Below are 18,832 nucleotides of genomic sequence, written 5' to 3'. Positions count from 1 at the left end.
TCAGCTGCTCGTGAAGAGGCAAATACCATCACAACCACAACGTGCAGCCATACAAACATTGACGACCGCGAGTCACCATCACCGATATCATGGCTGCAGAGACATCATCTATCCCTGTCGTAGACTTCGCCGCCTGGAGTTCCGATGCGTCACTGGAGCAGAGGAAAACAATCGCCCACAAGCTCATTGAAGCATGCCAGAATGTCGGCTTTGTCTACATTACCAATCATCACGTTTCACCCGAGCGACTAGCTCAAGCTTTTGAGTGGTCCAAAAAGCTCTTCGATTTGAAGCTAGAACAGAAAATGTTGGCTCCACACCCGAGCGGGTTCACAGTACATCGCGGCTACTCGTGGCCCGGCTTAGAGAAGGTCTCGAACGTTATGGGGGATGAAGATAATACAGCAGACCTGAGGAAGAACTTGCGCCAGATCTCTGATGTCAAGGTACGACTAAAGATGGAGCAGTACTAACGCATACTCACCAGTCACAGGAAAGCTATGAAATAGGCAGCGAGGATAACAAAGACCAGCCAAACCAATGGCTCCCTGAGGATGTTCTTCCTGGTTTTCGAGAATTCATGCTGAATTTCTACTGGGAGTGCCATAAGACCGCTATGAGTATGATGAGTGCGATGGCGCTTGGAGTTGGCCTGGACGACGAAAACCACTTTGTTCCAGCACACCCAGGGCACAACAATCAGTTACGTTTGCTTCACTACCCACCTGTGCCTGCAGCCAACATCGAGAGCCAGACTTCAACTAGAATGGGTGCTCATAGCGACTGGGGCTCCATCACCATGCTTTTCCAAGATGATTGCGGGGGCCTTCAAGTAAATGGATTGCTTTGTCAGTGTTGCGTCCGTATGAGCTGACAGCTTCTAGATTGAGAACCCTAATAAATCAGGCGAGTTCATCGACGTGCCTCCCTTGAAGGATGCAGTTGTCATGAACGTTGGTGACCTGATGATGCGCTGGAGCAACGGTAGATCTGGCCTCACCATTAGCGGTTCCAAGTACTGACACGTGAGAATTAGATACACTCAAGTCGAGCGTCCATCGCGTTACCCTTCCTCCGAAACAAGACCACTTCACAGGCGACGAGCGTATGACCCGGGCCCGCTACTCCATACCTTACTTCGTCGGCCCAGAAGGGCCGACTATAGTCGAATGTCTGCCATCTTGCATAGACGAGAGCCATCCCGTCAAATACGAACCTATCAGGTGGAACGACTACATGTTGATGCGAGCTAGCATGCAGTATGAAGCGCCTCCTGAAGCGGCTGCAGTCCGGCCTTATTGACGGCCTTGAGGGACCCGAAGATGCTGAACCTTGCACAAATTACAACATCGAATGGCAGAAGTCCGATGGCTAGCCTCTCAGACAGCAGCTTCGTAACTCCGGTGGTGGTGAAGGCAAAAGCCATCGACGCGCTTCAGTCCCTTTAGCTGTTACTACTCCATTCGCAGGCGAGATTTTATTAAGGGAAAGGTCCAGACCAAGAGGAATATTCTACTTTCTAGTATTCCAATGGTCGCTTTTCCTTTGACAAGTGGCACACTCTTGAGTGGTGGAAGCGCGTTGAGTTCTTGGCGCCCTCCATCTGCGCGCATGCCAAGACTCACTCTCAGCCAATCATTCGCTCTACAGCAATCCACCGTGAACTTTGTTTCACATTGTACGTTCTGTATACAATCCCATTGTCCAACTCTTTCTTTGAAGGCTGCAGAAAGATGTCATTGTGGATCGCTCATTGTCGCTCTACAGAATTTGCCACTACAATGATTTTGTCGCAGTGACTCCCCTCACAGGGCGGACTATTGTTCTTGCTCGTTGAGACTTTCCACTTCTCATTGTTTTCCTCTCACGAGATATTCGACACAATTGTTTCTTGTCCCTTCACTTCCATTGTCCATATTCTTATGCCTTGATGGCAAAATTCAATTCGAATCTTTATATCAATTCTCCAGCCTTTGACTTTCTTCCTGCATCATCCCAATAATCCCCACGTCTGCGACGGACCCATACCCAGCCGAATCTACAAGCACAGTTTTCAGTCCTCGCATTCGAACAATTTGCGTGTTATTTCGACATGCATTCCTTCGACCTCACCAGCCTCTTCGCCCTTACAACCCTCCTCCGCGTGAGCATAGCCGGCTATGTTCTCACCGATAATTACGAACGCGATAACTTCTTCGACGCCTTTACGCCCTTCACCGAAGCAGATCCCACCGCCGGCTTCGTGCAATACGTCGACTATGCAGCCGCAATGGAGAACAAGATGATAGGTGCCGTCGGCAACTACGGCAACGCCACTTATATGGGCGTCGACTACAGCTCCACCTCAGATACTGGCCGCCAAAGCGTCCGTATCACCTCTAAGAAGGCTTTTAACAAAGGACTATTCTTAGCTGATATTGCGCATATGCCTGGTGGTATCTGTGGTGTTTGGCCTGCTTTCTGGCTCGTGGGGCCCAACTGGCCGACGATGGGTGAAATCGATATCATCGAAGGCGTCAACAGCGCTACGACCAATACGATGACACTCCACACTTCCAGCGGCTGCTCCATCCAGAAGTCAGGCATGTCCGGCACCGCGAATTACACGGACTGCGATACCAATGCACCCGAACAGCCTAAAAATCAAGGCTGCGGTGTCCTATCCTCCGACACCTCAAACTTCGGCGCCGGCTTCAACGCCAACGGCGGCGGCGTCTACGCAACCGAATGGACCAGTGACGCCATCTCTATCTGGTTCTTTCCACGCACGTCAATCCCAGCAGACATCACAGCTAGCGCCCCCGACACGAGCAAATGGGGCACCCCCCTCGCGAACTTCGCAGGAAACTCTTGCAACATAAATGCGCATTTCCAGAACATGAACATTGTTTTTGATACTACGTTTTGTGGCGCGTGGGCCGGACAGGTGTGGACTCAGGACTGCAAGGAGAAGGCTGATACTTGTGAGGCCTACGTCCAGGAGAACGCGAGCGTGTTTGTGGACGCTTACTGGCTTGTCAACTCCGTGAGGGTCTACCAGGAGGGCAATGGAGGGAGTAGAAAAAGGGGTTTGAAGCGGGAGGTAGGCGAGTAGGAGTGTGCTGAGGGGAAGGGGATGTAGATTGTATAGCTTACGTGTGTGACTCATGCTTATTGCTGGTTCAGTGGACATGTAGGGCACGCAAATTCATTTCGAACGGGTACCCTACAACATAGCAAATGTTTCTCATCCAAATTGAAGTCCCTCTTCCGTGCCTTCTTCGGGTTATTTTTCCTTTGAAAACGTGACGCTAACTTTTAGAGGCTGAAGTTAAGTTGGCCATATATTCCCAGTTTTGCGAGTCACCGCTCCCGGATTTCATCTTACAAAGGTTCAATCTACAGTTTCTTCTGCTAGATGCTAGACTGTTTACACATGACATCTGGCTAGACTGTTTACACATGACATCTGGCGACCATGATAGATGGGCCCCTGGTCACCTTGACCTTCCATGTTAAGGGAGCAGCTGCTTTCCCTACTGAAGCCAGTGCTTTACCGGCAGCTACAGATTCTCAATATGTGGTAGCCCGTATTCATCTTCGCTTTTTGAAACTCTTGGACTCTCACCCACCCACGTCTTGTTTTTTATTAACTTCTGTATCTGGGACTCCAGATCTTCTACCATATGTAGAGAGAGTGTCCTTGGGGCTGAAATGCACTGTGGACAGCCGTCTAGCCGCCTTTCGGCCTTAGGATACCGGCCAATCAACGATTGAAACTTGTGGGCATTGCTACAGAAGCGAGCAGCACTAGCTTTGACACTTTCCATATCTGCGACGTCGAAATTTAACACGTTCTATTTTTGCGACCTCGAACAGAAGACTGCGTCCGCTTTGAGTCGTCAAGTTTTATTATCTGAATCGGAAAAAAAGCTGTTCTCTGTTTCGTGTTCTACTTCAAGTTCTGGACTGGCAATTGGCTGTAGGCGTCGCAAGCCTCGTCGCTGATTGTATTCTTGGATGCCTCTAAACATGGAACTTATCTTTTTCGCCGAAGCTCCACCGTTCACCTGATCAACTTCGTCAGTTCCCTTCATTCTCTCCTCAGTGAGACCTCGAAAGAGCTCTGGATTCCAATTTTCGTATTCCCTATCTCAATAATGTTCAGAACCTGTTTGATTCTGGCTGTGCTGGTCATGGCGCCCTTGATTGAAGCACTAGATTTGTGTGTTGACGACGGCGAATGCCTCCGCTCTCCCGGGCAATCACCTAATGGCAATGGGCCGGTAGATACCTTATACAACCCGGCTCAACCGGTTGGCACGGTCACAGTGGGAACCAAGTATAACCAGAGCTTCGAGGCTGTCTTCGACACAGGTAAGCACCCGTCATTTTTGCCTGGCAGGCCAAGAAGTCCTTAGCGATGACAAATCCAGGCTCCTATCAAACTTGGTTCACAACGACCGGGATCACTGGCTATGCCGAAACAGGCACTCCTCTCCACCAAAACGGTAGTATCGTATACGGTGGCAATTTCACCGTAGAGGGACCGCTTTATTTGGACGACGTTGCTTTCGATGGCTTTACCGCAAAGAATATTCAGGTAATGGCAGCCCAAAGTACAGCTTTCAACGCAACATTGGGTATGGGATACTGGACAAAGTCAACCATAGGAGTCGCAGGATTCTTCGAGACCTTGATTGAACAGAAGTCCGTAACGAAGCCGGAATTTGGGCTCCATCTTGGCCGGACAAATACCCCGGAGAAAAGTTCCCTTACACTGGGTAGTCGTGACTCCACTAAACATACCGGAGAGTTTGTGTCGGTCCCGGTCATCCAGCAAGGCGGGTGGAGCATACAGATCGACGGGTACTCCGTGAATGGTAAAATGCTGAATTCGACTACCCCCGTTGGTCTGTTGTCCCCATCCCATTTCTCTCTGGCCCTCAGTTCTTCGATCATAGACCATGCAGCGCTAACACTGTACTCACAGGCACGATACCCAACCCTCCACTCGTCGACACAGGCACTCCCTACATCAACGCCCTCCACAACGCCGCCGTCGCCATTCACTCCGCGATTCCCGGCGCCGTGCCCGCCGACGATACGGGTAACGTCTGGAAATACCCCTGCAACACCTCGGAAATCTACATGCCCACTCTCATCCTCTCGGGCACCAGTCTTTCTATCGCACCCGAAGACTTCAACATGGGTTCCGCTGCCGGCGACGGGATGTGCGAGTCCGCTATCCGTAGCCCCTTGGCGTACGGATGGGTCCTGGGTTCCCCGTGGCTGATGAGCTTTTATACGGTTTTTCATTGGGGGTTGTCGGCGAAGGAGTGGGAGGTGGGCAATGGAACGTCTGTCAATTTCGCACCGGCAGTGCATCAGCCTGCGAGGAGTCAACACCACCGGTTGGGGGTTGAGAATGTTTCCGAGGCGAGCGAATAGATACTTGCGGCGTGGTAACCCAGGCTATGGTTTCCGGAGGTAGAACTGATTTGATGAGGTTGGCATGGTTAATCTGTAGAGCTGGTGTGTTGAAGCTGAATTGCAGATATTGACCAATCTCTTGGCGAAGAAGGGTGTGATATGAAATTAAAGAATGAACGAAAATCTAGTGTTGGTTGACAGTTCCGGAAAAGGGTTTAGAAAGGCGAAAGCGGGTGATCCATACGATGCACGTTTTCGACGTCTTTCAAATTCCAGACAGATGGACGTGAACGAACAGGTCAGTGTAGCTGTCAAGTCCCTGGTGTGGACTCGTGCAACACTTGAGCATACGAAATCCAATGACGCCTCAACCGTTGCAACTGCTACCAAATGCCTTTGGAAGACCACAAGGCGTAGAAGTGCAGGAGGTGTTAGTCGCCCAAGCTTCTACCCGAGTCACCCAAGAATGCCGCGTCCTTCATTACCAAGCAGAACCCCATCTTCCTTCACACTTTCCCCCATCTCCACCTCCCCCGCCGCCTTCCTCACAACCTCCACCACCCGTTCAGGCCGACTCACCATGGCTATATGTCCCGCATCGTAGCTCTCCGTCTCCGCCCCCGCCATAGCGGCGATCTGACACTGGATTTCGAGCGGGATGATCCGATCTTGCGTACAGCAGAGATAGACGCTGGGGATCTCCTCCCACGCGCAGTAGGTGATGTGAATACTCTCGACATACGTCGCGGGCTGCCAGGAGAGGTCTATGGCGCGCTCCTCCGCTTCGGCGATGGGGAGGTCGTTGAGCGAATTACTAATTCATACCCCAAAAGTATGGATCCTTACCGAATCATACCCCTAATTACTGAATCATACCCCGAGACCAAATTTCACCCAAATATGGGGTGTGATTCGGTAATTTGCCATTGCTTGAGGTAGGATTTGGTAAGTTTTCGAAGTGGCCTCAAACTACGAAGGAGATAATCCGCGATCTGGCCTACTCGATCATAGAAATAAGGGAGTTTCTCCGACCGCATTTGATGAGAATGGCAAGACTGAAAAGTGCCTTAACGGTGGATATCTCGAACCATCTGTATCTAAATCAACCAGCAGAGCGATGCTTAGCAATACAACAAATATAACATACTCAAAGCTCATTCCGGCAACCTCGGTATTCAAGCACCGATGTGCTTTCAGAGACTAGGCCCTACATAGTATATGAACGTTCGTGGTATTCCGCGTCCACAGGGTTCCGAAAATCCAGGTATTGAACCGAGAGTCAGCGTAAGTATCGATGCCGAGTTGCTGGAGGATCTTAATTGGCATGATGATGATGTTCGATAGTGATCATCTTCGTGGAGTGTGTCCATCGTACAGTGGCGTTAGTCTGGCAATGAAGTGGTGTTCGAGAGAGTGACTTCTACTCTGCACGCAGACCGTGAGAATGCGAACCCACATTGGTCCATCAAGGTCGTACTTGGCATGACCTGTCTTTAAGTCGTCCCAAAAAAATCACTTGACCCCCAGAGACAGACCTTCTGCCTACCTATTCAATTGGAGGAGTTTCAGCTCGAGCATTGCATGGACAGTGCTGGAGATGCGGATTACAAGCTTCCGCCTCAACTCATCAGATACCCCAACCTAGCAGCAATCAAGCACATCTTCCTAACGTAACTTCATGGTGTGCTTTGGTGGTACCAGAGATTCAGGGAAGATCCGTGCTTCCTAATATCCATGTGTCTGGATGAGGGGGACAGAACGCTCGGTCTAGCGTTCGAGGAAATCGCCGTCAGATTGGTATGCGGGTGGAAAACCCCGAGTTTTTATCGACTTTATCTGGCGAACGACTCAATCAAGCTACGGCACCAGACGGTAGCACCACCACGATTTACATTCTGGCCTTGGTGCAGCTTCGAGCAGTCCACATCTTGCAACAATGTGACAATCTTGTTTCCGCCCTTGGATTGGTGGATGGGAAAGCCGTCTCAAGGGATTTCGACGCGAATTAGAGTAGGTTGATATTAGTCTTGTCTTGGCGCATCTCCAAAGCTATGCGCCCTTATTTTTGGAAGTATGGCCTGAAAAGAGAAGGGCAGGTTCTGCGCTGTCGCGTACCAAAGACTTTCCTTGACCCTGTCGCACGGCCGTTGTGCACGTACAACGTAAGCGCTCTTGCGATTCCCACCAAGCTACTATCGCATGCTCATTTCGCCAATATGCAAGATCTGACCTCTCTTCGCAAAGTCATTTATGCATGAACTGTCAGGCTCCTTCCTGACTCCCGGTGGGATCATCCCAATGCAATCAACTTCGTTCGTCTCTTGTGGCGCTCAGAAGGAATAGAATATGCACTCTAGGGTTTGGCTTGCATATGCAGTCATATGTGGGCCTGCGCTTTCTGCAACTTTACCTGCAGCACCACAAAGTGAAAACACTCCGACCACCTCACCTTCGGTGCTGATCCTTCCCGGGAACGTCTCTGCTGATCTTACAAACGCCTCATATTCGAACGATGTCCCAGACGTGAACCTACTCTCTTTGGATAGCGCTTCCCAACAACCATCGAACTACTCCGCCTCTCTTTACGACCTACCCTTCCGGTACGATCTGCCTGCCGTTACCAGCGCTGCCCCTCAGTGCAACGGTACTCTGTACGGCACCAACTTAGACCGACACAGCTGTTTTGATGCTTGGCAGAATCTAGGCTCGATACCCGAACGCGTGAGCTGGGGCCCAAGGGGACCGGGCCACAATTTTCAATACAGGCTTCCTTATCGATGGAGTAGCGGTAAGTCTGGCACAATATATTAGTAGTAGGTTGTCGCGAGCATGATTAATTAACTTGCTGTAGATGATGGTCAATGCGTTATCGATATTACCAATTACCAGGCCCACAACTCCGACTTCGCGTCCCTTCTCGAGATCAGCCACGCCGCCGATCAGGTGCTGAAGAAGTGCATAGATCCTCTTGGTGGCCCAGCTGAGGGAGGTTTCGTTGCGAATGTAGGTATGTCAGGTGTCAAGAAGCCTTTCGTGCTCTGCGTGTGGACTCTCTGTTCAATAAGTTCTACGATGAAGTGAATGATAGAGAGGTCCGCTGACTCTACCAAACCAACAAACAGGTAAGAACGGACGCCTCATCGTAGTAATCCGCAAGTACACGCCCGATGTCGTATGCGGTCAAGGTTTCCAAGTGCCGGATTATCCACCGCCCTGTCTTGACACACTGAGTGCGTTGCCCGTGAGCACGCAGTCCGTGAGCTTTGGTCGTAAGGGGTTACCAGGTGTGCAGTGGCCACTACCGTGGACTTATTACGCGAGTACGTGCAATCGTTGCCCCGATTGGACGTTTTGGCCCTGAACTTCGAGGCAAGATTTGCTAAACGTGCATTGTAATCAACCTAGGCGGCTCCAGATGCGCGGTCACGTTGAACATCAAGAGTTCTACCCAAGAAGAGACAATTCGCTGGTTTGACATATGGGCTGGTGCGGTTGCTGCTGATACTAGTGAGTGTCATTCCTGTTTCATTTCAGCCAACATGGATCCCAGTCTCGATCCCGAAGTGGGCCACGGTGCATCTTTCTCGCTCAAGCATGGTCGATGGCTTGATCATCTTGAACTAGAAACGAGCGCTGACCTCGAGACCTCCAGTATGTATCAAACAAAGGAAGCTAGGCGCTTCCCGAAATCTGGGTGAGTTGATATACGGAGTTCTTCCATCTTGTTTTAGTAGAGTTTAAAGCGCTGATATCTAAGATACCGTGTTTAGGGAACCATAGGTATGCATGGATAGTCTTACGACATCAAGAGCAGCCACCTGCACCGATGCCGCTAGCAATGGCAGACGAGTGAAGTTTTGGATACTCGTACACCATGCTGGTGGAGGAGATGCGGGCTCACGGAAGGGTTCTGTGCGTTCGACTTTGCATGGCGGCTTGGCAGGTGGCTGGTTTTGGAGATATATACATGACTTTCAGTGCCAGTCGATAAAGGTAGCTGCGCTCTGATGGTGACATTGTCTTTGTGTCTTGGCATGTGCGTGGAGTATTGATACTTTTTGGCGGCTTGTAGGTAAAGGAGAGGATACGCGTACATATATAATCTGCATCTTGTTTCCGAAATTGGTTACCCAGTCTCTATCTAGAGCTGGAGACTGCTCGATGACCAGCAAACATTTGGCTTCGGTTTCAGTAGGTAGACGTGTTGCTATCGTTGCAGCTACTGACGGAGAACGACATTGGCATCAATAACAACTAAGTGGTCATTGGCTGACTTTATCTTCAACGACCGTACGAGCAGATCGGTATCCTGATCCGAAAAGAGCCTTGCCTGTTCCCGAGCATAGAACTGGCGGTGTCAATGTCATGATGGTTCGGGGAAGCACGCTTAATGACAACGAGGTTGGTCCAGCCTTTTATGAACTTTCTGCCGAAGGCGCTCGCGGAGGGTAAATACGTTTGTGCATCCGGGCCTTGGATTGTTGAGAGGAGTCTCGAGTTCATTAGAGCTCTGAAGACATTTGTTTTTAGCGGCGGTGGTCACTACAATTTGAAATTGGTATTTGAGTATTCACTAAACATTTCAAGCTTCCAGGGTGTCATTACTGCATTTCCCATGTACTACCCCTGGCTATATCCATCTCCCCGCGCGCATTCGAATCCAACTCTACAGATCGCGTGGCGTTCAATCCCGCAGCCGGGAGTCCTCCTGCATACGTATATTGCGTTCCGTGATCATTAGCTCCGGAGGATGAGTCCGTTTCCGGTTTTTCATTGTTGTTGGAGTTGCGTTTCATCCCGTGGACAAGGACTGAGAATGCCAAGACTGCAAGACTGATCCCGACAAGGGCGACGGCGATGCCAATCCCAGGTTTCGCGCCTGTGGAAAGGCTCCTAGAGGTAGGGTGAGGGCAGACTGAGCCTGAAAGGCAGACTAGGTCTAGATGAAATAGAGCTAATTAGTGCGGATAAGAAGGATGGGGAGGATGAGGATGTGGCATCAGCCAACAGCTGCTGCAGCAGTTGATAGGGGTTGCCTAGCCAACAACACTAGTGGGCCTTGGCCATGGTAGATATCAGGCTCTGCACCAGTTATACATAGTAGTCATCCTTCTACCTCAGGACGTACATCATTGGTTCCTCTTATTTCTGCAGCGACGGCGCCTCGAAGGTCTGGGAACCCGGGACCGAGCAGTCTAAGCTGCCGGGAGCCATAGCAGCAGGCTCAGAGTGCGGTGGTGCTATCGTAGAAGATGTCGGCTGTGGGATTGTCCGCTATCTATCACAAGTTGCCTGGATCAGTCAAGTTGTCAACTGATCAGCTCAATCCCTCACCAACCTCCCGCCAGGAACACTTGCTATCTAGGAGAAGCTAGCTGGGCCACTTACTACACTGCATAGAGCACACGGGGCCTGGGAAAGATTCTTGTGTGCAGCCGCCAACATAATAGCCGATAGCCTTGCTCAGGGGATGCGTGAAATGACAGATGGCGTTGCCAACGCACGTGTCACCACTAAGCAGCACTGCTGCGCTGTTATAGAGGGAGTAGCAGTGCTACCGCATGGCAGAAAACCGTCGTTCTCGAGATGGCGGACGTTCTTATTTATCGCGTAGCATGACATGATTCTCAAATTGTTGCTACGGCTTTGTACTCCCTCAAATCGTGCCTAGAGTAAACGGCAGAGAAGAAAGACAAGAGAAGAACCCGGGGTTGAAATGAGAATGTTCTATTATACCTTTTCACGGAGGGTCGGCTTCGCCTCTTTTCCTGCTTACGCTGCGCAACGGCACTGTGGAGCACGGAACCCGACGAGGACCCAACCGAACATTTAGGAAGACGCCTGCGATGTGCATTGCAGCAGATAACGTTTCAGTCTTCGGTGGTCAAACGCCAGTACTTTCGATGGATCCTTCGTGCCGCTGCAGCTGAACGATTAATCGGTTGTCCGTAGAGGTGGTGTGTAAGGATGATCCATTAGCTACCTTGGCATTGACATAGAACACCCACCCGATAGAGACGTTGTCTCATCAAAACATAATGTTCACACATCGTGCGATTGGTAGACTGCCCATTCGTCACAGGACTACCTTCGCTTTTCTTGTACACGAAGATCTAGCCATTGACCATCGTCATCCCCATCGGGTGGCACCTGTCACCAGCTATTCCAAAATTTCCTAGAATCGTGTCAATATCATTCATCTCCTCTCCAGTTAGCTCGGACTCGACGGCATTCTCCTTTACCCTCTCAGCAGTTCTAGCTCCCGGGATTTAAATGATTCTGGGCATCCTTTCATTGTTTGACAGGCTTCGAACCCAAGCTAACGTCAATTGAGCCGGAGTGCACTTTTTCATTCTGGGCGATCTTCTCGAGCTCCCTTACAAGCTTCATGTTGGTGCCGAAGTTTTGGGGCTGGAATCGCGGCAATATTTTTCGAACATCCCCTTGCGGGATGTCTTCGAGAGACTTGATCTGGCCGGTGAACATGCCTCGACCGATTGGTGAATAGCTGCAGGGGTTCTCAGCAATGGGCTCTAACAAGGCTTCAAGAGGTAGAGTGACTGACGCAATGATCGGAATATTCAATTCAAAACAAGCCTCTGCGATCCCATTGGTCAGAGGCTCCGTCGACCACAGCGACAACTCCACTTCCACAGCCACGATTCTCGTAATCTTGGCGGCCTCTCTAATCGTGTTCGCACTGACTTCACACAGAGCCACCCCTCCAATCTTGCCCTCATCCACCAGCTCTGCCAGCGCCCCCAAGGTCTCTTTCAGTGGCACCTTTGGATCTCTTCTTGCACACTCAAACAAGTCAATCCTGCCTCTTTCTCCCAGCGTCTGTAGACAATTCTCCACGCTCTCTCACACATAGTCGGGGCTGCCGTCAGGTTGCAAGCCAAGACGCGTAGCCCCCTTGATGTTGAGGACCACTCTGTCGGCATCTTCTGGGTACAGGGTGTAGTAGTTCTTGAGCAGGGTCAGGGAATTGTTGTCAGGTGTGCCGTAGATCTCGCCGCCGTTCCAGGGATTGCAGCCGGAGGTAAGGGGCAGCGTGCATCGCCGCAAAGGCTTGTTCTTCGGAGGGGATGGTGGGCCGCCATGTCATGCCTGCGAAGGAATTAGGAAAGGCCATTGAGGGAGCGGGTGTGACTTGCCCAAGAGGCCGTGGCCTGTGCCGCCAACGTTACGGCCAGCAATCTCAATGCTGTGAGAGGCTTCCTTTGGTGACGCCATTGGATTGGCTTCTGCGTCCGCCTCATTAGGTGCTCAAGTTATTGCAAATTGGCCGGACGAGTTGGCAAGTGAGCTGGGACCCCTGGTCGAACCCAACCAAGGTAATCGTATCCGCCGCCGCATGGCCATGGCCGTACTCATTGCAAGATCGGAGTTAGGAGGAGACTTGGAACGCGAGCAGGCGTAAAAGGTCTTAGGGCCGAGCTTTGCATCTTGAGGCTCTTTCCCGGGGCTCTTTAGGCTTAGGTAGGTGCGGGAGCGCCCGAGCTTCCGGGTACCATTTTAGACTCGGCTGAGGCGAGGGAGCCTCTCCAACCGGCTTGCACCAGTGTTGCTCGTAAAGTATCGTACTCTACCATCTCGTTCCTAACGTCTTTCTCATCGTTATTTTGTATGTCACTAGAATAGTTGCGTTGCCAGTTTCTGAGCTGTTGTTTAGATCAGCATTGTTGTATCCTTAGGCGTTTACCACCATTTGTTTTTCTTCTCTACTTTCTGTTGTCGATATTTTTTGACAGATTTGATATCTCATAAGAGCCTCGAAAGCTGTCTTTCGTCTGCCGCACTATTCATAAGTCGAAAGATAAATGTCTCCTGCTCCTATCTCTTGAACTCACCCCCCCCTCGGTGACTAGGAAGCCATGCACATCCGCCCGGCAACTCCCTCCGACTTTCCCTCAGCCGCCTCAATATCTGTCCTCTGCTTCTGGAATGACGAACTCTACGACTACACCAACCCTTGGCGAGAGCAGCATCCGGACCATTTCCGTTCCCTCTTCCTGCGAAGGCATAAAATCCGGTTCGTAACTCCTGGTTACGTCTTCCACGTTGCTGTCACAGACGAAGGAGACCAAAACCATAAGGGAGAGGGAAAGGTGGTGGCATTTGCGGTTTGGGAGAGGACGGGAACAAGCAAGGTGGCGATGGTGTGGAGGAAAGATACCTTTTGGAAGCGTATGACTCATGTCATTGACGACAACGGGGAGCGTCCTTGTCTGACGATTGTACCAGTACTAGAACGCACCCTTCTCACCGCCCAGGAATACTATCTCTCCCTCCTCCGCGCCGACAAATCCCTCCACTACGCCCGCCTCGCCCACTTCCTCGCAGAGGCCAAATCAGATTTCGCATCCATCCCCGAAATGTGGAAGATGCAAAACCTTGCCGTGCACCCCAATTTCCAACGTAGAGGTATAGCATCCATGTTGCTGAACTGGGGGAAACAGCAAGCGGGGAAGGAAGGCGTTCCCATTGGGTTGGAGGCGAGTGAGCTCGCCAGGCCGCTTTATCTGAAGAATGGGTTTAGGAAGTTTGGGAATATGCATATTGAAGATTTCCCAATTGAGGATGTGCCGATCTTTTTGTGGGAGCCGAGGGGCTTGGAGGGGATGTGGGGAATGAAGGGTGATGTTGGCGAGTAGGTCGAGCGGTGGAAGGTTGGTAAAGTAAATTAGAAGGACATCAAACGTGATTCGGCATATGCTAAGCAGCTGAAGTAAGGTAGGAAATAACTCCGCGACGGCAAAACCCCGTCCAAGCCTCCCATGTACTCCGGCTGATATCTTGTATCTATTGAGAAAGGAGCGGACCGAGGCTGGGGACTAATATCCGTGATTCAGCGTAAAATGTGTAAAATATAGTAGGGCTCTTGATCCTTCCGAAATGAGTGGGTACCTACGGAAAAGACTCTCATGCACACCTTCCACTTTCCATGTGACTAAAAGCGCGCAGTGATCTTTGATGCCTGGAGGCGATGTGCTCTGAAAGAGACCAAATCGAACGAAGAGGAAAGAGAATCCTGAGAGTCTGCGGGGGTTTATCTATGGCCCATGGCCATTCGAAATATCATGACGAGATCCATGACGAGTCGTATGTCGGCTGTGTATAGAGCTACGCATCTTAAGTAATACACTACAGACTGTCAACTATCGGTTTGGTGAGACCGCCTTGGTAGGACGCTCTTGGTGAGGACCGCCCTGGTGGGAGTTGTAAGGGCCACCTTGGTGAGCTCCGTCTTAGTGTGACCGCTTTGGTAGGGCCGCTTTGATGAGACCACTTCGCTATAAGCTTGGCACTCCGATTTGGTAAGGCCGCTTTGGTGGACCGATCTGACGGGGCCGCTTTGATCAGGGGCTTGTGATCCTACGAAACCTGCGAGCCCAGTTTAAAATCAGGTGGATATAGGAGAGAGGTCTCGAGGTAATCTTCAAAGGTGCATTCTGAGGCATTTAGACGTTCGGAGTGAAGGTAGCAACTATATTGTGCACTGAAGTCTCCAAGGGTGGATTCCTTGCGTCATCTTCAGCATCTGGCATTGGTTCAATTCAACTCAAATCGCGTAGTAGCTAAAGGAAAATTCTATATCGGTTTGCGGAAACGGGACCTTTGACTAAATGTTGCACACAAAGGGTAACACAAGAGAAGAGAGCATAGACGCAGTGACGACTAAGCAGATTCGAAAAACGTAAGAAGTAGAACACTGCTTCTCAGGGACACTTCGAGTTGATCCAATTCTGAATATCCGTTGATGTCGCATCCATGAATTTATTGCCCCATTTGTCAGTCGCGGTCACTAGGAAGTAGTCAGCCTCGGGTTCAGCGGTTGCCAAGTGACAGCTCCGCTTCGAGACAGGAATAAGAGCGAGCGAAACATACAGCAATCACACGGCGGCGTTGTAAGACCCATATTATCCGACTGTTTCCAATCGTAAGACTGAAGCTGACATACAGGTACCGTGAACATGCCCTGACCGAAGCTCAATTAGCGATTGCTTGCAAAAAACTCTACATAGGTTTATTCGAGGGTGCGGGGCAGAGTACCTGTTGCTGAAAGACGGCCCCTGGGTCGCTTTGATAACTTTTGATAAAGTCGACAAAGTCGTACATATTTGCACTAGCACCGAGGCCATGATTCTGGTAGATTGACGCACTGCTCTGGATGAGGTCATGGATATCTGTGCAGTGTCTGTTAGCGAAGATCACTTGCTACGCTGCAGAGGATGCACCAATGTTGTAGCCGGCCCATGATGCCACAGTAGCAGGGTCCATTCCAGTTGCTATCCCGACGCCACTGGTAGCGTCGTATCTGTTCAAAAGATACATGCTATCCGCAATTTAGTGATGGAGAAATCCGGCCACTTACAGAAACTTACCCTTCGGGCGCACACAGTCTCCTCTCCCCATTGTCACCTGCGTTCGTCTTCCACTTCGAGCAAACGTTCGTCACGTTGGGAATGAAGATGATGAATGCTCCTTGCGCGATCCAGGTTGCCTCAAGAAGCTTGCTGGCCATCAGGCTTTCGATGAGAGTCTGCACGTTTCCTTCGCCGCTTTCGTAGGCCGAGACGAGAGAAGAGCCAGCGAAGTCACCGCCGGACATATAGTCGATTATCTGGACGAGTTAGCCTATGTTCAGAAAGGTTGAGTTTGGGGGTGGTAGCGAGCAGAAAGGCCTACCCGAGCGCCAGCGTGCCCGTTGTATTGTCCATTGGAAAATGTAGCGCTGTGGGCATTATCAATCTGGGAGAGCAGAGCCGTCTTGTAGTTGTTCCATTGGTCAGAGACCTGGGTGATATCTGAAGCATTGATAGTACCGTCGGTAATTGCCTCGTTGTTGACAAGGGTCACAGAATTGCTAGCTGCTGCCGCATAAGCTGCTGCGGCCACAGCACTGCAGACATCAGTGATGCCGTATTGCACAGAGATGATTTGGGGTAGGCATTACCTCAGGTTGCTATCGGCAATGGCAGAGATAGATGAAAGACCGACCCCAATCACGGATGCAGTGACCGAGAGAGCTGTCCTTACCCATGATAAACTCTTTGGTGGATCTGGAGGATTGAATTTCTAGCCAAACACTTAGTAGTCAAATTCATGGCCCGAGAGCCTCGCCTCAGGTTCTTTACTCACAGTCTGAAAATCAAAAAGGGCTCCAGTGATGCCATCTGCAGCGTTCGAAACAACCTTCTCGATCTGCAAGAAGAAAGCTTGGACGTTGAGAATAGATTTAATACCAAGCCATCCTTGCTCCTTGGCGTAGCTCGAACCAGACAAAGCGTTACATGCTGAGGGGTCACCGACGCAGTTATTGAAGCTGTCTGGACAGCTTAAATCATCCGTGTAGTTGGATGCGAAGGCCTGATGGAAGTCGAAGTTGCTGTTGCTGATACCCGAGTCCCAGAACTGTTGAACGAGGGCATCCATATTATGACTGTTCCATGTGTTGACATCAAGCGTAATAGGGCCATTACCACAATCGTCTTGAGGTCCACCGCCATTGTCTGGCTGGATACTGAATTGTTCGGGATCGAAGTTTGTAGGAAGGTTGGCAGCTGGTGCCGCAGCTGCAAAGTATGCTGACTGCGCGAATGCAATAATCAAGATCTTTGAAAGCATAGTGAAGTTGAACAGTTAACGATTGGTGGATGGATATAGGATGGTGGCAAAAGTCAAATGGGAAAGTTGACGACAAAAGGATGGGAAGGTTGGGTGAATGGAGGCTGGACAAGCCAATGGCTCTCGTTGCTTTATACATATTCCTGGGGCAGTAGTAGAAAGCCTTGGGTGACAAGGACTTGCCCCTGAATGGCGTGTAAGATGAACGACGGATAAGACAGCTGCTTTGGTGATCAGAAATCGGTCAGCTTTTGCGCGCACTCAACAAAGTGTCGGTGCGGGCGTAAGTGAAAGAGAGAAGGGCTGGACGGGCGAAGTCGATGCATCATGCCCGTCGCGCTTTCGGTGACAGCGTTAGCTGTGCCAGACTCCAAAAAAAAGATAAGGCACAGCCGTGCAGAATGGGGCGCAGATAATACTTTGATGTTCGGGGCTGTCAGGGGCACACTTTTGACCCATCATCCAATCTTGGAGCATACGCCATGCCTTTGAGCCAGGGCAGTTTTCTGGTCAGCGAGACTAAGGCCAGATAGAAGTGATTTATTCGTATGACATACTCGTACATGTAAGCTGACAGCAAAACAGATTGAGAAAGAAGCGGCAACAGAGTACAGGGGGCTAATTACTAATTCATACCCCGGAACTATGAATCCTTACCGAATCATACCCCTAAATATGTGCTGGGGCGCGGGCTTCCCAGTGTGTGTGTGTGTGTATATAATTCCTACGTCGGAGGGGCGCCCCTCTAGCCATATAGGCTAGAGTGAGACCGTTTTTCCCCACTCGGCCTTTCGACTATATTCGGTTTTTATATATAGTGTACTATCTAGAGTAATCTATACGCCTAAAAAAAAGAAAAGAAACTATATTAATTAAATTATCTTCGGGCTATATCTCCTTTATTCTATCTTATCTTACTTTTATTAAAGTCTCTTATATTATTTATTTTATTACTTTTTATTAAATATTAATTAATTAATTAGCTTTTATAAAGTTACTCGAGAGATAATATTTTAAATATTTTCCTCGAAGTAGATATCTCTATACTTTATAATTATTATAATAAAAAATAATAATATATATAGAATATATTCTTTTTTAAAGAATTATTATTATATTATAATTATACTCTAACTACTATAATCGCTAAATTAATTATTTATATCTTTTATATTCTTAAATTTTATATTTAAATAAAGTTATTATATTATTTCTCTATTTATAATATTTAATTTAATATTTAAATAATTTCTATCTCGTAAATAGACTTTTAAAGATTCGTTTTAAAAATATCTTCTATATTAATTTCTCTAAATATATTATTATCGTATTATATAATAAGTATTAGATATATTCTCTTTTATATATTAATAATTATTATTTATAATATCGCCTTAAAATAATAGATTATATATTTACTCGAGGATAGATTAGCTAGCTTCGCTAGAGAGTCTTTTATAAAAAAATTTATTTTTATAAAGATTTTCTTATTTATTATAAGAATATATTATTTTTTAAAATTCTCGTCTTATATAAAGACTATAGCTTTAAAGCGAAGATATTTAGATTTAATTATTTATTACGAATTATTTAACTTCTCTAATAGAGTAATATAATTACTATTATACTCTCTTAAAAGAGTATTTTATAAATCTTTAATAGTATTATAATTAATTTTAATCTTATTTTCTTAACTATATTTAGAGTTATAAATAATTATCTTTAAATATAATAATATTAATATATTCTATACTATATATAAAATATAATATTTTTATATCTTTTTAAA

At 48.7% G+C, this 18,832-nt stretch overlaps 7 protein-coding genes across 7 annotated transcripts; 5 read left to right on the top strand and 2 right to left on the bottom strand.

Annotated features, from left to right (window-relative positions):
• Window positions 1–89: 89 nt before the first annotated feature.
• Window positions 90–1,302, top strand: HO133_004926 (uncharacterized protein; the record flags this gene model as incomplete). The annotated part of the gene is made up of 4 exons (XM_037295838.1): window positions 90–446; window positions 494–832; window positions 885–984; window positions 1,037–1,302. 4 exons carry the CDS (start codon window positions 90–92, stop codon window positions 1,300–1,302), a joined length of 1,062 nt encoding a protein of 353 aa, XP_037148536.1.
• A 790-nt stretch (window positions 1,303–2,092) lies between these two features.
• On the top strand, window positions 2,093–3,094 carry HO133_004925 (uncharacterized protein; the record flags this gene model as incomplete). Its single annotated transcript, XM_037295837.1, has 1 exon — window positions 2,093–3,094. One exon carries the CDS (start codon window positions 2,093–2,095, stop codon window positions 3,092–3,094), a length of 1,002 nt encoding a protein of 333 aa, XP_037148535.1.
• Window positions 3,095–4,139: 1,045 nt separating this feature from the next.
• On the top strand, window positions 4,140–5,430 carry HO133_004924 (uncharacterized protein; the record flags this gene model as incomplete). The annotated part of the gene is made up of 3 exons (XM_037295836.1): window positions 4,140–4,356; window positions 4,416–4,892; window positions 4,973–5,430. 3 exons carry the CDS (start codon window positions 4,140–4,142, stop codon window positions 5,428–5,430), a joined length of 1,152 nt encoding a protein of 383 aa, XP_037148534.1.
• Window positions 5,431–7,758: 2,328 nt separating this feature from the next.
• Window positions 7,759–9,265, top strand: HO133_004923 (uncharacterized protein; the record flags this gene model as incomplete). Its single annotated transcript, XM_037295835.1, has 6 exons — window positions 7,759–8,200; window positions 8,264–8,419; window positions 8,535–8,732; window positions 8,818–8,919; window positions 9,065–9,106; window positions 9,183–9,265. The coding sequence occupies 6 exons, from the start codon at window positions 7,759–7,761 to the stop codon at window positions 9,263–9,265; spliced, it is 1,023 nt and encodes a 340-aa protein (XP_037148533.1).
• Window positions 9,266–11,703: 2,438 nt separating this feature from the next.
• HO133_004922 (uncharacterized protein) lies at window positions 11,704–12,648 on the bottom strand (the record flags this gene model as incomplete). Its single annotated transcript, XM_037295834.1, has 3 exons — window positions 11,704–12,252; window positions 12,283–12,489; window positions 12,598–12,648. 3 exons carry the CDS (start codon window positions 12,646–12,648, stop codon window positions 11,704–11,706), a joined length of 807 nt encoding a protein of 268 aa, XP_037148532.1.
• A 641-nt stretch (window positions 12,649–13,289) lies between these two features.
• On the top strand, window positions 13,290–14,069 carry HO133_004921 (uncharacterized protein; the record flags this gene model as incomplete). The annotated part of the gene is made up of 2 exons (XM_037295833.1): window positions 13,290–13,602; window positions 13,660–14,069. 2 exons carry the CDS (start codon window positions 13,290–13,292, stop codon window positions 14,067–14,069), a joined length of 723 nt encoding a protein of 240 aa, XP_037148531.1.
• A 1,065-nt stretch (window positions 14,070–15,134) lies between these two features.
• Window positions 15,135–17,043, bottom strand: HO133_004920 (uncharacterized protein; the record flags this gene model as incomplete). The annotated part of the gene is made up of 8 exons (XM_037295832.1): window positions 15,135–15,220; window positions 15,304–15,394; window positions 15,469–15,602; window positions 15,654–15,751; window positions 15,801–16,039; window positions 16,105–16,318; window positions 16,373–16,494; window positions 16,558–17,043. 8 exons carry the CDS (start codon window positions 17,041–17,043, stop codon window positions 15,135–15,137), a joined length of 1,470 nt encoding a protein of 489 aa, XP_037148530.1.
• Window positions 17,044–18,832: the final 1,789 nt, after the last annotated feature.

This window comes from Letharia lupina (genome assembly GCF_014066315.1).
Source record: "Letharia lupina isolate WasteWater1 chromosome Unknown contig_20, whole genome shotgun sequence".
In the NCBI taxonomy this organism is placed as follows: domain Eukaryota; kingdom Fungi; phylum Ascomycota; class Lecanoromycetes; order Lecanorales; family Parmeliaceae; genus Letharia; species Letharia lupina.
The sequence above is the reverse complement of the archived record's forward strand: the minus strand, read 5'-3'. Positions and strand labels throughout refer to the sequence as shown.